Here is a 15,985-nt window from a genome sequence, read left to right on the forward strand (position 1 = left end):
GGGTGTGCTTGTCCACCCAATCCAATTACCCAAAGTCCTCCACAATTTAGTGGGCTTACATCTTTCATTAAGTATGTGTGTGAAGGCAATGCAGGGTTATTGGGATACCCTAGGAGGCTAGCAATGCAAGCTCATAGTATTTACACATCTGTTCAGCGCACCATGATGGGCATGGATGCAAGGGTCAAGAAGCTCGTAAAATCACTAAGTGAAAAGGAGAGAGAGAATAAGGATGTTTTTAGCACTATGTTTGAGACAGTTAAAGATAAAAAATGGTCATTGCCATTCTCTCCTTACTTACACATTATCGTTTGAGACATACAAGGATGTTTTTAGCACCATGTTTGAGACAATTAAAGACATAAAATGGTCATTGCCATTCTCTCATTACTTACACATTATCATTTCCTTGTTAGTTATTTGACACGAGTTACAAGTTCAGCTGTTCTTTTTTACATTGCTAAATATTCCTTAATGTAGAGATCAACATTACCATGTAGGCAATGTCAAAGAATAGTAAAACTCAAGGAGATCAATCTTAATGATGAAAAAAGTCAAGAGCAAAGTCGTTATTCAAAGGAGAAGTGAATGGCAAGATATTTCTAATCCTTAGAAAGTTGCAAAGTAACACTTCGACAAAGTTGGTAAACATATATTAAAGGCAAGAATTTTTAGAGAAAAATCAAAAGGCATAAGTCTCACATAAAATAGAACGAATGATGATGAAAATAATCTAAGTGGGGTCATTAAGTCTTTGAGCAAAGGCTCATCCAATTGTGTTATATACAATAGTTGTAGATGGGAATTTAATAACTCTGGGTCTTTTCCATGAAGTACATCATCGTCTTACAAGATTACTCCTTTGTGTGAAAACCTTTATCTACAGTTTTTTTTTTAGGCTTACATTATTTTGGCTTTAAGGCAAGTTACACTTTCCTCAAGAGAGTTCTCTACCATGGGATCCACAAGTCCACTATTCACACCTTTGCGGGCTTTTAAGCTCTTGGTGGCTAGGAGTAGTATAAATCAAATTGGGCTGTTGCTCCACATAGGTGTAGTGATGTGCATATATGATGTAAAGGAGCAAAGTGACAAACGTTAAAGAGGAAAGGAACCAATAAAAGTAGTCAAGGTGGCCCAAGTTAAGGTTGGGTGGGATCCATCCCAAGTGGTGACCATGGTGAGAGGTTATGGAAGTAACAATTGTAACAAAGAGACTGCTTAAGAAATTACCCAAGCCACGACATACCAATGTAAGGCAGATCCCAAGGCTCCTCACACTCTCTGATATCTCAGTGTAGAAAAACTCCATCTGTCCAACAACCAGCAAAGCCATGCTTAGTCCCACAATTGCATTTTGTGGGATTAGCCACAGAATTGAGAAATTGCCACCATGCCGGAATACCTCCAGCCTTCTCTTCTCAACCAGGGCTGCCACTATCATTGCCACCATTGTGGCTGCTATCCCACTTCCCATCCTTTGTAATGATGTTATGCCTCTGGGATTGCTTGTCCACCTCTTGCTCATAGGAATAATAGCGTAATCATACACTGGTGCGAGGGCAGCAGCAACAATTATAGCCACTATTTGCAGTGAGCCTGGTGGGATTTTGAAGTGTGATTTCCCAACCCTTCCATCCATTACAGCTCCTTGCTCCACAAAGAGAGTTGTCATCTGTGCCATGACTGCTTGCGCTAATGCACCAAAAATCAGCACAGGAAGTATACCGATCCAACCCTTCACTTCCTCAACTTGTGTGACTGTGCAAAGCTTCCACGGGCTCACATAGTCTCGATCTTCCACATCCTGCTCTGTGATTGTGGCGGCCTTATCCAAAAATCTGCACACATCGTAGGTCCAAGCTCATTATCTTCCATTAAAGCTGTACTTCAAGCGCGCATTATCTTTCACAGCTGAAGAAGCGCTTCATACTAATATTTTGATTAGTTCTTAACGTTTGAATTAGAGATGACGATATAGGCGAACCTGAACTTGTCCCTGTGCTGAATCTTGAGGCAGCTTTGGATGATGGAGTAATCGCCGGGGACTTCATAGAGGAGCTTAGGGTCTGACTCCGGTGTGACCCGGAGCTTACGAGCTGCGGCCACAAGGACCTGCATGATGCGGAGGAGGGGGTTCCCGCCTGGCTTATACTGGCGGCAATAAGGGGCGCCCAGCAAAAAGATGGGCAGCGACAGCAGCACCACAGCGCTGGAAATCCAGAAGCCCAGGGCCCAACCCCCCTTGTTCTCCACATAGGTGAGGCCTGTAAGGGCCGGCAGCTGCCCCACATTGCAGGCCACGAACATCCAGTTGAAGTAGGTGGCCTTCTCCTGCTCGCTATTGAACTGATCCGCCCCCAACGATGCGATTGCCGGCTCGTAGGATCCACTTCCTAGCGCCGTTATGTACAAGGCGATTGCGAACAGGAAGGACTTCAATCCGCCTTGCTGCGTGTGAGAATTCTCTTGCATGGTGGCTGCCACGCCCACCAGCACACAACCCTGCACAAACAGTTCGTGCTCATCTAATTAGAAACACCATTAATCATGCTTGAAGGTGAGCATCTGTGCCATCCAAGTAGCCCCACTAGTGGTGCCTAGTTTATATGATTCATTAGATAATGAAAGTTTAAGATCCTCAAATAGTAGTGTAGATGATGAAAGTTTAAGATCCTTCTTAGGACTTAGTACAACTGAGCATGTGCCATGATCATTAGATAATGAAAGTTCAAGATCCTACGTACTACAACTAAAGTACATGTGCATCTCTACCGTCCTACTAGAGCTAGTGATGCTCTAAGGTCTAAAGAGCCTCTTGTTGAGCCTTCACTTATTAATTAATGCAAACTACAACTAAAGTACATGTGCATCTCTACCGTCCTACTAGAGCTAGTGATGCTCTAAGGTCTAAAGAGCCTCTTGTTGAGCCTTCACTTATTAATTAATGCAAAACAATTGAGTGCCCATATTATATATACTACAATTTCAGTGTAGTATCTATTCACTCAAATCATTGTTGTATTAATTTAATGCCACTGATGTGGTATTTAATTAATACAATCTTCCCCCTCCTCCTCTTATAGCCAATGAGCTTTTGAGGCTTTTTATGAGAATTGTGAGACCTTAAATAGAAAGGACATGGGTGAATGCATGCAAATAGAAAAGGCAAGAAGGGTCATCATTTTTTTAACTTTTTCAACTAGCATACAAATAGAAAAAGGGCATGGGTGAATGCATGCAAATAAAAAGGGCAAAGAGTACATCATTTTTTTTTATTTTTTCAAGCATGCAAATGGAAAGGACAAGGAGGGTAAATTTTTTCTTTGACTTTTCAAACATTAATCATTACATACTAAAATAAAACCTTAAAAAAACACTCTTATTCTTAAAAAAACTCACAAAATATATTTAATGGAAATGCAAAACAATATTTTTCCGTGGCCTATTATTATTTATTTATTGATAACATTGCAAAACAATGGAGTGGCCATATTATTGACTAATAGTGCAGGACAGAGGAGGTCGGAAGCGCACCACAGCAAACATGAGCTGGAAGACCACAACCGTCCACAAGCGGCCCCAGTAGGCGTCGCCCAGGAAGGCACCGATGACGGTGGTGAAGAAGAGGGTGCCCAAGAGGTTGGTCAGGTCGTTGGCAGCGCCGGCGTTGGTTTCCTTCCACACCCGAATCAGGTACAACACCAGGTTTGAGTAGATCCCACTGAATGCAAAGTAGCCGCAACCGGCAGAAACTGTCGAAAAACGCAGTAGTGTCCAAGCTCTGTGTGTGAGATTAATGTCAAATTCATCAACAATTCACATATTCGATGCTAATCCTTCCACTAATTACCTATGGTGCAGAACGCGCCTTTCCAACCCCCAGCTGCACGCTGATCAGCGTCGATGGGCTTGCAACGCCAGTCCAGCCACCTACTGGCAGCAGCTGCTTCACTCACACCGTGCTCGGATTTACTCATGTTGGCGTCACTTGCGCCCGCTCCTTGCTGTTGGGCACCCATTCCGCTGCAGCTCTTAAGCACAGCAACAATGGCGAGCGTGAGTGTGATTTATACAGTGAGACCTTCATCAAAAGTTTTTCCCCTTCAAAGAATTACTGTTCCGCAAGAAGAATCCCGCTTTGACAGAGTCTTAACCCCCCTGATTAAGATTAGTAAGAGTTGTTACCATGAAAGAAAACTCTTGAGATATGCTTTTGATTAAGATCGCAATTGTAGATTCTTTCTCATCATGGGTGCCTTGATAAATACAAGTTGCATCATAATGCTCTTCATCTTATCTACATGCTCCACAAATGAGTCTTTGAACTCCATATCAAGCCCATAGAACTGTATTTATTTCTAAATTTTTTGCCCTAGCTCCAAATACTTTCTCTAAATCATCCCAAGCTTCCTTGGCATGCTCTTTGTTGTTTTGCTGATGTGGTGAATGATATTATCCCAGGCTTACCGCTCTTAGGCATGAGATCTACATGTTTCAAAAGTTTGGATTGGAAAACAAAGAGAGTATAATGGCAGCTCTCCCACTAGATACTCGAGCAATTATTGAAAGAGAAATGATTCTAGAGATAAGAAGTGCACCTATGAAACCTTGCTATAATAGCCCAGCTTGTGTGATATCCTAGTTGGTCTTCAAGGTAATGTTTTAGTAGTCGGGACACCAAACCAATTCATGGTTGTTTTGTAGATATGACTCACCAAGAGTGGTCTACTTTGTGTTACATATAGGAGGAGTTCATGAGGCCTTAATGGCAAAAACTAATTATATGCTTGATCAACAACTACTTGGAGATGAAGAATATGAAAACCAGTATACTTTTTCTTTAAGACAAGTGGAAAAGGTGTGTATATTGCTGATTATGTATGGGAAAAGTTGAAAGATGTTGAATAAGATTCTATGTGATTGTCTTGCAAAGATTCATCAATAGGGCATACAAAATCACTACCATTGCTAATCCGAATAATGGTCCCAGTTTCTTTAGCGTCTTGTTTAACATTGATTGGATTAATAATAAGGCAGTGAAGAAGGATAACTTGCAATGGATCTCAACTTCAACAATTAGTCCTACAAGGTGTAGGTCTTCTAGTTTCATATAGTTTCTCATCCTTGTTTTTGCCTTTTGTCATGGGTATGGATCCTTGTAGGAAAAAGGAGATCTTGCAAATCTTAGCAGGGCCTAAATAAGTGCAATAGTAGTTGGGCAATGTCAACAGATAATATGCCTTTCCGCACTCACATGAGGAAGGAGACATATTGGTACCATGCTTGTATGAGGGCTTCCAAGATTATGAAAGATCTAGAGACTGGTGGTGAGCCATTAAGGTATATTTCAAGGACATGAGGATGCATAATTTCCAAAAATCCTTTACATACTTGGAGGGCCACAATGAAGAATGCTGAGCCTATGGACAAAGAGCTAGAAATTGAAAAAACCACTTGCCGTTTGGTGTACACGTAAAGCTTAAGTGTACATGTAGTATATGCATTATGTCACTTTCTACTCTTAGAATTTGTTTATGAGATGATTGTGTATCTTTTGGAAATTCAAAGGTGGGTGTCACAACTCATTGAGAGTGGGCAACTCACACAACGGCCAAATGAGACCAATTTATGGCTCTCATGGGAGAGTCCATCTTACATGTATGGAAGGATGAGGGTTTGTCCGATTGGGAGCATGTATGTTGCCCATCGTGGATTGAGTACCCTCTCATTTCTTCCTTATTCATAAAGAATTTTTTCTCATAAACTTATGCTTTGTTGGGATGATAGATCAATGAAGAAACTAGTACGTTTTTTTGTATGCACATGCCACAGAGGGACTAACTTTGAAGGAATCACCAAGCAAGTGTGTAGCAAAGTTTGATTGTGCCGATCTGCCAACATCATTGGTACCCAAACGGCTCCACAATGAGGGGGACATTCCTCTATGGAATATTCATTATAGAGAGATTGTCGAGTCAGTCATATTTATGAGTGAACCCCCCAAGGACCAAGGGTGGTTTGTGGTCTGCACCATTATGGAGCATGCGCCTATGTTCGTGGAGTGTGCCAAGGTGGTTGAGTTGAACCATTTCTTGTCTCTTGGCTTGCGGCTTGGATATTATCGTGCAAATTTTCCCCAAAATATGTAAGTTGAAAACATAAGAGACTAATCTTATATGTTAGTAAGCATATATATGTAAGGTTTTTTATGTTCATAAGTGAGCATATATATAGTAAGAAAGTAAATTTATGTGTACTTCTATGTAAGGGAAGCTTTTTCATTTGATTTCATGTATCTTCATGTATGTGGTTACTTGGTAGTGTGTCTCTTTTATCAAAAAGGATACCCAAGGCCATGGATGGATAGAGAAGAAGGATAGAAAATTGATGCTCAAGCATTTTGTGCAATGAAAAGCTTCATCCTAGAGTTGCCACCTAATATCAATCCAACATACACTAGTGGTCCAAGCGGGCTATATCTTGGAGGGGCTGAACAGTCATCCTTCTTGTGCAAGTATGTACGTGTTCTCTTCGCATTGTTTGAATCAAAAATATGATTGTATGTATGTTCTCAGGCCTTTGCACTCACATGTGTGTGACCTTTGTATGTGTATCTTTTGATGCTTTTTGATAGATAGCTGTTGGTAACCTTTACAAAGAAGGATGACATAGTGTTTGATATGCTGGCAGGATGCAAACGCATGGCAAAAGTATGTGAACTTATGATGCATTTCTATGTGTGTGTCGAGAAAAACAAGGAAATTTATAATAAGTGTCTCAAGAGGGAGCTCCAAAGTGGTGATACACATAATCTCAAGAGAAAGAATCGTCCAAGTCCTACCACAAGCACATAGTTTAGAGTGTTAGTCATGTGGACATTGTCTTTTTGGAATTGTGGACATTACCTTTTTGGGATTGTTAGTCATGTGGGCATTGCCTTTTTGGAATTGTGGACGTTGTCTTTTTGGGATTGTTAGTCATGTGCACATTGTCTTTTTGGAATTGTGCACATTGTCTTTTTGGAATTGTGGACATTGTAATATTGATTGTGGTTATCATGCATGTTATGTTCTACGTTGTCCATGTTATGTTCTATGTTCTATGTTATGTATGCCTTTTACTCTTCATTAGTTTTGGTTATCTCAAATGCTAGTTCACTTATATATTCTTTTGCATACAATGGACTGGGTGTGATTAGCTTAATAAGTACACAAAAGATAAGAAATATCCAAAAGCTCACCATTTTCAATAGCTCGCCCCAAGAAAGCTTGCCAAGAAAGCTCACCAAAAGATCACACCCCTTCTTAAAGAGGGTAAATACATGTTTTTTTAAAATTATCATGTGCACCCTTTTTGCCCATTTCCATCTTAAAAAGAAGGTGCCTAAAACCCACAAGTCCATCTTTTTGGCCACCTAAAAATGCGTTTGTCTACCCACCCTTAAACCCAAAAAAGGTGTCCAATAAGGCATCCCTTTTAAGAGTACCCTTTGTAACACTTTTTCTTATAGGTGAATAGGCATACAAAGACATGTGTAGCCCCATGTTTGAGACAACGAAAGACATAAAATGGTCACACTGAGGTTCTCTCATTACTTACACATTATCTTCCTTGTCAATTGTTTGACACGAGTTACAAGTTTCAATTGTTCTTTTTTACATTGCTAAATCCTTAATGTAGAGATCAACATTACCATATAGGCAATGTCAAAGAATAATAATACTCAAGGAGATCGATTGCAATGATGAAAAAAGTCAAGAGCAAAGTCATTATTCAAAGGAGAAGTGGCAAGATATTTCTAATCATTAGAATGTTGCTAGGAAGTAACACTCCTACAAAGTTGGTAAACATATATTAAAGGCAAGAATTTTTAGAGAAAAGTCAAAAGGCATAAGTCTCTTATAAAATAGAATGAATGATGATGAAAATGATCTAAGCAAGGGCATTAATTCCTTAAGCAAAGGCTCATCCAAATTCTGTTATATAAAATAGTTGTAGATGGGAATTCAATAACTCTGGGTCTTTTCCATGAAGTACATCATCGTCTTACAAGATTACCCCTTTGTGTGAAAACCTTCTTCTACACTTTTTTTTTTTGGCAGGTTTAATTATTTAAGGCAAGTTACACTTTCCTCAAGAGTGTTCTCTACCACAAGTTCTCTAGTCATACATTTGGGGGCTTTTAAGCTCTTGGTGGCTAGGAGTAGTATAAATCAAATTGGGCTGTTGCTCCACATAGGTGTAGTGATGTGCATATATGATGTAAAGGAGCAAAGTGACAAACGTTAAAGAGGAAAGGAACCAATAAAAGTAGTCAAGGTGGCCCAAGTTAAGGTTGGGTGGGATCCATCCCAAGTGGTGACCATGGTGAGAGGTTATGGAAGTAACAATTGTAACAAAGAGACTGCTTAAGAAATTACCCAAGCCACGACATACCAATGTAAGGCAGATCCCAAGGCTCCTCACACTCTCTGATATCTCAGTGTAGAAAAACTCCATCTGTCCAACAACCAGCAAAGCCATGCTTAGTCCCACAATTGCATTTTGTGGGATTAGCCATAGAATTGAGAGATTGTCACCATGCCGGAATACCTCCAGCCTTCTCTTCTCAACCAGGGCTGCCACTATCATTGCCACCATTGTGGCTGCTATCCCACTTCCCATCCTCTGTAATGATGTTATACCTCTGGGATTGCTTGTCCACCTCTTGCTCATTGGAATAATAGCACAATCATACACTGGTGCTACGGCAGCAGCAACAATTATAACCACTATTTGCAGTGAGCCTGGTGGGATTTTGAAGTGTGATTTCCCAACCCTTCCATCCATTACAGCTCCTTGCTCCACAAAGAGAGTTGTCGTCTGTGCCATGACTGCTTGCGCTAATGCACCAAAAATCAGCACAGGAAGTATACCTATCCAACCCTTCACTTCCTCAACTTGTGTGACTGTGCAAAGCTTCCACGGGCTCACATAGTCTCGATCTTCCACATCCTGCTCTGTGATTGTGGCGGCCTTATCCAAAAATCTGCACACATCGTAGGTCCAAGCTCATTATCTTCCATTAAAGCTGTACTTCAAGCGCGCATTATCTTTCACAGCTGAAGAAGCGCTTCATACTAATATTTTGATTAGTTCTTAACGTTTGAATTAGAGATGACGATATAGGCGAACCTGAACTTGTCCCTGTGCTGAATCTTGAGGCAGCTTTGGATGATGGAGTAATCGCCGGGGACTTCATAGAGGAGCTTAGGGTCTGACTCCGGTGTGACCCGGAGCTTACGAGCTGCCGCCACAAGGACCTGCATGATGCGGAGGAGGGGGTTCCCGCCTGGCTTATACTGGCGGCAATAAGGGGCGCCCAGCAAAAAGATGGGCAGCGACAGCAGCACCACAGCGCTGGAAATCCAGAAGCCCAGGGCCCAACCCCCCTTGTTCTCCACATAGGTGAGGCCTGTAAGGGCCGGCAGCTGCCCCACATTGCAGGCCACGAACATCCAGTTGAAGTAGGTGGCCTTCTCCTGCTCGCTATTGAACTGATCCGCCCCCAACGATGCGATTGCCGGCTCGTAGGATCCACTTCCTAGCGCCGTTATGTACAAGGCTGCGAACAGGAAGGACTTCAATCCGCCTTGTTGCGTGTGAGAATTCTCTTGCATGGTGGCTGCCACGCCCACCAGCACACAACCCTGCACAAACAGTTCGTGCTCATCTAATTAGAGACACCATTAATCATGCTTGAAGGTGAGCATCTGTGCCATCCAAGTAGCCCCACTAGTGCTGCCTAGTGTATATGATTCATTAGATAATGAAAGTTTAAGATCCTCAAATAGTGTATATGATTCATTAGATAATGAAAGTTTAAGATCCTCAAATAGTGGTGCCTAGTGTAGATGATGAAAGTTTAAGATCCTTCTTAGTACTTAGTACAACTGAGCATGTGCCATGATCATTAGATAATGAAAGTTCAAGATCCCACTTACCTACAACTAAAATACATGGGCATCTCTTCCGTGCAAGCAGCCTCACTAAGAGATGCCTATTGTAGATGATTCATTAGATAATGAAAGTTCAAGATCTACTTACTACAACTAAAGTACATGTGCATCTCTACCGTCCTAGGACTAGCTAGTGATGCCCAATGTAGATGATTCATTAGATAATGAAAGTTAAAGATCCTATTTACTACAAATAACCAAACAAAAAGCCTTCTCTCAATGTATGTTCATGAGTATGCTAATAACCCATGATCTATAGATAAATGTGGATCATCATATGTACAACAAGCTTGCTCATGCCTCTCACACTCAAAGTTGATGAAGGAAAGTGCAATGAGCATTGCCTTTGGTAATTATTGTAATATTTAGTGTCAAATGACCTGATTAAGGAAGCTAAATTCATGGCAAGATTTCAATGGACGATTTTTTATCTTAGGATTAAAGCTGAATTCATGGCAAGGCTACAATAAAGAAAACATTCTCAAACATGAACATTCACTCACAATTCAACTACAAGAACCCACAATTCAGCTACACCTCTTTTCCATGAGACTCCAATCTGTTAATAAGGCCATATGATTATTGAAAAATTATTGTAATAAATGTAAGATCAATGGGATAACTCTTGAAGTTAAGTGAATGAAGTGTTTACCATTCATGACCATCCTCTTAGTGATAATCATGGACCACTTCATCTCCAAATGGCAATACAATACAACCAATGCAAAGAAACCAAAAAAGGAAGGCAGCATGCTTTCAAGTCAATTTGACTTATAATTTTCCCTAGGATGGCAACCATTAAAACCAAACAACAAAGAGATGAAAGTTGATTTTGTGTGATATGACCATATTAAGGTGATAGTATTTTATCAATACAAGAACATTCAAACCTAGCATATGCACTTTGGTAACAAAAGTTAACGAATGTAAAACGAGACCCTCTAAACTAGTTCAAGATGTATAATGTAATTTGATAAGAAGATAAATAATGTAATAATGATTTTGATTTGAATTAAGGAGAAGTTGAAAGAAAAAAACAAAGCAAAAGTAACATTGTGAAAAAATTGAATGAAATCCAAATAGGATAACACTATAAAGTTTAGTGTAAGCAAGAGAAGTCTAGACTAGACTTCTCTTGTTTAAGTTTTCGTGAAAGAAAAAAACAAGCAAGAAATCGCCATAACTGTTTTCAATGGTTAAATGGTTTTCTCCTTAATTAATAGATTACGGTTTTAAGATATTTGAAAACTCGCTCATGCTCTTCCATTAATTTTGAACAAAGTAACAATAAATTGAAGGTTTGAATGGAAAGGTGTGTGGGGATCAATGTTTCTCTTAATACATAGTATTTCAAAGGAGTGAAAAAATGTTGAGTACTATTTAAGGCATTACTAGCTATTGCATTAATAAAAGGGTAGTTAGGATAGTGGGTTGCATAAGAAAAGAAAATTGGAATTAAATATAAGGTCAATTGGATGAAAAAGGAATTCCTATTCATTGCTACGTTTTGCCTAGGCAAGGTGAAAAAAATTGACTATAAGTTCCAAGACCTAATGAAGCTTTATATACACTTTATAAAGAAAAACATGAGTTTGGTTTTTAAAAGTTATCAATGATTTCAAAAAGTGATAATCATTTTTTAAAAGGTTTTATTTGACACTCTAAACCACCCCAAGTGGAATACAAGGTCCCTAAAACTTGACTAAAAGCAAATTCAGATGAGTTCACATGATGCTTGCCCCTAGTGGCCAAGTGAAACACTAAAGCAATGTATGATGCTTAATAATACATATTTAGGCTAGTGCTCATATTAATTAAGTACGCCTGTGGAAACGCTGTTAAAAAAAAGCTATGGTTTCGAGCTTAGAATTACACCAGCAAATATTTGCACAGGAATATTGTCTCTCTCTCACAACCATATACATGTTTCTTTTAACAGACATTATTCCTCTTTAGTGTTAACAATCTCTCTCTCTCTCTCTCTCTCTCTCTCTCTCTCTCTCTCTCTCTCTCTCTCTCACACACACACACACACACACACACACACACACAAGGACTTTGCCTCAGCTTGAATGTGAGTTAGAGCCGGCTTGAATGTGAGGCAGAGTTGGGCTTTTAAACCCTTCATGGAAGGTTCGAGATCAACGAACACTCCAGAAAGTCAATACTTCAAAAAAAAACACTTGCTCTAAGGTCTAAAGAGCCTCTCGTTGAGCCTTCACTAATTAATTAATGCAAAACATTTGAGTGCCCATATTATATATACTATAATTTGAGTGTAGTATCTATTCACTCAAATCATTGTTGTATTAATTTAATGCCACTGTCGATGTGGCATTTAATTAATACAATCTTATTGAATGAGCCCCCCCCTCCTCCTCCTCCTCCTCCTCTTACTAGTCTACTCGTAGGCAATGAGCCCTTGAGACCTTTTATGAGAATTAATGTGAGACCTTCAATAGAAAGGACATGGGTGAATGCATGCAAATAGAAAAGGCAAGAAGGGTCATCATTTTTTTAACTTTTTCAAGCATACAAATAGAATAAGGGCATGGGTGAATGCATGCAAATAAAAAGGGCAAGGAGTACATCATTTTTTAAACTTTTTCAAGCATGCAAATAGAAAGGACAAGGAGGGTCAATCTTTTCTTTGACTTTTCAAGCATTAATCATTATATACTAAAATAAAACCTTAGAAAAACACTCTTATTCTTAAAAGAACTCTTATTCTTTAAAAAACACTCTTATTCTTAAAAAAACACTTGCTCTAAGGTCTAAAGAGCCTCTCGTTGAGCCTTCACTAATTAATTAATGCAAAACATTTGAGTGCCCATATTATATATACGAATTTGAGTGTAGTATCTATTCACTCAAATCATTGTTGTATTAATTTAATGCCACTGATGTGGTATTTAATTAATACAATCTTAGTAAATGAGCCCCCCTCCTCCTCCTCCTCTTACTAGTCTACTCGTAGGCAATGAGCCCTTGAGGCCTTTTCTAAGAATTGTGAGACCTTAAATAGAAAGGACATGGGTGAATGCATGCAAATAGAAAAGGAAAGAAGGGTCATCATTTTTTTAACTTTTTCAAGCATACAAATAGAAAAAGGGCATGGGTGAATGCATGCAAATAAAAAGGGCAAGGAGTACATCATTTTTTAAAAAACTTTTTCAAGCATGCAAATAGAAAGGACAAGGAGGGTCAATCTTTTCTTTGACTTTTCAAGCATTAATCATTATATACTAAAATAAAACCTTAGAAAAACACTCTTATTCTTAAAAGAACTCTTATTCTTTAAAAAACACTCTTATTCTTAAAAAAACACTTGCTCTAAGGTCTAAAGAGCCTCTGGTTGAGCCTTCACTAATTAATTAATGCAAAACATTTGAGTGCCCATATTATATATACTAATTTGAGTGTAGTATCTATTCACTCAAATCATTGTTGTATTAATTTAATGCCACTGATGTGGTATTTAATTAATACAATCTTAGTGAATGAGCCCCAGCCCCCCTCCTCCTCCTCCTCCTCCTCCTCTTACTAGTCTACTCGTAGGCAATGAGCCCTTGAGGCCTTTTCTGAGAATTGTGAGACCTTAAATAGAAAGGACATGGGTGAATGCATGCAAATAGAAAAGGAAAGAAGGGTTATCATTTTTTAACTTTTTCAAGCATGCAAATAGAAAGGACAAGGAGGGTCAATCTTTTCTTTGACTTTTCAAGCATTAATCATTATATACTAAAATAAAACCTTAGAAAAACACTCTTATTCTTAAAAAACTCTCTCATTCTTTAAAAAAAACTCACAAAATATATTTAATGGAAATGCAAAACAATAATTTTCTGTGGCTTATTATTATTTATTTATTGATAACATTGCAAAACAATGGAGTGGCCATATTATTGATAACTTCTCTAATAGTGCAGGACAGGGAAGCGCACCACAGCAAACATGAGCTGGAAGACCACAACCGTCCACAAGCGGCCCCAGTAGGCGTCGCCCAGGAAGGCACCGATGACGGTGGTGAAGAAGAGGGTGCCCAAGAGGTTGGTGAGGTCGTTGGCAGCGCCGGCGTTGGTTTCCTTCCACACCCGAATCAGGTACAACACCAGGTTTGAGTAGATCCCACTGAATGCAAAGTAGCCGCAACCGGCAGAAACTGTCGAAAAACGCAGTAGTGTCCAAGCTCTGTGTGTGAGATTAATGTCAAATTCATCAACAATTCACATATTCGATGCTAATCCTTCCACTGATTACCTATGGTGCAGAACGCGCCTCTCCAACCCCCAGCTGCACGCTGATCAGCGTCGATGGGCTTGCAACGCCAGTCCAGCCACCTACTGGCGGCAGCTGCTTCACTCACACCGTGCTCGGATTTACTCATGTTGGCGTCACTTGCGCCCGCTCCTTGCTGTTGGGCACCCATTCCGCTGCAGCTCTTAAGCACAGCAACAATGGCGAGCGTGAGTGTGATTTATACACTGAGACCTTCATCAAAAGTTTTTCCCCTTCAAAGAATTACTGTTCCGCAAGAATAATCCCGCTTTGACAGAGTCTTAACCCCCCTGATTAAAAACTTTTCTCCCACCACAACCCACTTGCTCGATTTCAATGAAAATTACAGGCGCAGCTCCCAACGTAGACATGGCGCAGACTCCAGAGACTACGTCGACATCGTTGACACGTTGGCCCTAGAAGCTTGTAACACGGCTCTATCATTTGTGAAGGGTGCATACATTAATAAAATTTGTCCCATCATGAAAAAATACTTTCCTAAAAAGTACAGTTTAAAACTATAGTTTTGAAATATAATTGAAATGGAATCCTCTACCCAAGTCAAATCAAGCAACCCGTTTCGGCATGACAGACACACATTTTAACTTTTATTATTATAGGTGTTGGTGAAAAATTAAGAATATATTTATAATGTTTCTATTAAGAAAAACTTAAGTTTTGGCATGTCACTGATTCCGTAGCTACCCTTTCTTTTCTTAGGTGTTGTCCATGCTCTCTCTCTCTCTCTCTCTCTCTCTCTCTCTCTCTATATATATATATATATATATATGTATGTATGTATGTATGTGTGTACACATGCACATGTATATATATATACATACATATATTTATATGTATGTATGCATATATATGTAAGTATGTATGTATATATATGTGTGTGTGTGTGTGTGTGTGTATATGTATGTATCTATGTATGTAAGTACATATATATACATATACATACATATAAATATACATGTATGTGTGTGTGCACACATACATACATACATACATACATACATATATGTATGATTGTGTGTGCACACATACACCTATAAATATATATATACATATATACATACCTATTATATATATATATATACATGTATACACGCACACACACACACATGTATATATATACATACACATACATATACATATGTATATATACACATATATGTGTGTGTGTGCACATACATACATATTATGTATATATATATGTATATGTATGTATGTATATACATATACACACACACATACATACATAAATATATTTATATTTATGTATGTATCTATTTATATTTATAAATATAAATGTATGTATGTGTGTGTGTGTGTGTGTGTGTGTACATATACTGTATGTATCACTACAACACATCGGGGGCATAGCAGAGTTCCAGCAGCATTTATTTTGTCGAGATGTCAAGGATTTCATTCGCTACCATTTATATTTATAAATATTCGCTGCCATTTATATTTATAAATATAAATGTAAGTATGTGTGTGTGTGTGTGTGTGCATATACACATATACTGTATGTATCACTACAACACATTGGGGCATAGCAAAGTTCCAGCAGCATTTATTTTCTTGGGATGTCGGGGATCTCATTCACTACCTCGTGGCGAAATATTGATGCTCTCAACAACGCCTATAGTAGGGCAACAAGTATAGTAGCAAAATTTTATTGCTATACTGTAATTTTG

General features: G+C 39.0%; 2 protein-coding genes across 2 annotated transcripts; both read right to left on the reverse strand.

Annotated features, from left to right (window-relative positions):
- Positions 1-631: 631 nt before the first annotated feature.
- LOC147616957 (protein NRT1/ PTR FAMILY 8.1-like) lies at positions 632-4,452 on the reverse strand. Its single transcript, XM_086776604.1, has 4 exons — positions 3,854-4,452; positions 3,538-3,755; positions 1,988-2,505; positions 632-1,841 (listed from the first exon to the last, which is right to left on the reverse strand). Exons 1-4 carry the CDS (start codon positions 4,020-4,022, stop codon positions 974-976), a joined length of 1,773 nt encoding a protein of 590 aa, XP_086632730.1. The 5' UTR covers positions 4,023-4,452; the 3' UTR covers positions 632-973.
- A 3,503-nt stretch (positions 4,453-7,955) lies between these two features.
- Positions 7,956-14,569, reverse strand: LOC147616958 (protein NRT1/ PTR FAMILY 8.1-like). Its single transcript, XM_086776605.1, has 4 exons — positions 14,262-14,569; positions 13,946-14,163; positions 9,178-9,692; positions 7,956-9,031 (listed from the first exon to the last, which is right to left on the reverse strand). The coding sequence occupies exons 1-4, from the start codon at positions 14,428-14,430 to the stop codon at positions 8,164-8,166; spliced, it is 1,770 nt and encodes a 589-aa protein (XP_086632731.1). The 5' UTR covers positions 14,431-14,569; the 3' UTR covers positions 7,956-8,163.
- Positions 14,570-15,985: the final 1,416 nt, after the last annotated feature.

The sequence above is a fragment of the Cibotium barometz genome, chromosome 37 (genome assembly GCF_041138505.1).
Source record: "Cibotium barometz isolate CiBa-2024 chromosome 37, ASM4113850v1, whole genome shotgun sequence".
In the NCBI taxonomy this organism is placed as follows: domain Eukaryota; kingdom Viridiplantae; phylum Streptophyta; class Polypodiopsida; order Cyatheales; family Cibotiaceae; genus Cibotium; species Cibotium barometz.

Coding starts and splice junctions, on each gene's coding strand:
- LOC147616958 (XM_086776605.1), bottom strand. CDS start 14,430: ATGGGTGCCCAACAGCAAGGAGCGGGCGCAAGTGACGCCAACATGAGT. Junction 9,693..13,945: donor TCCAGCTCATGTTTGCTGTG/GTGCGCTTCCCT, acceptor CTGTTTGTGCAG/GGTTGTGTGCTGGTGGGCGT. Junction 9,032..9,177: donor CAGCACAGGGACAAGTTCAG/GTTCGCCTATAT, acceptor CGATGTGTGCAG/ATTTTTGGATAAGGCCGCCA.
- LOC147616957 (XM_086776604.1), bottom strand. CDS start 4,022: ATGGGTGCCCAACAGCAAGGAGCGGGCGCAAGTGACGCCAACATGAGT. Junction 3,756..3,853: donor AGGCGCGTTCTGCACCATAG/GTAATTAGTGGA, acceptor GTTTTTCGACAG/TTTCTGCCGGTTGCGGCTAC. Junction 1,842..1,987: donor CAGCACAGGGACAAGTTCAG/GTTCGCCTATAT, acceptor CGATGTGTGCAG/ATTTTTGGATAAGGCCGCCA.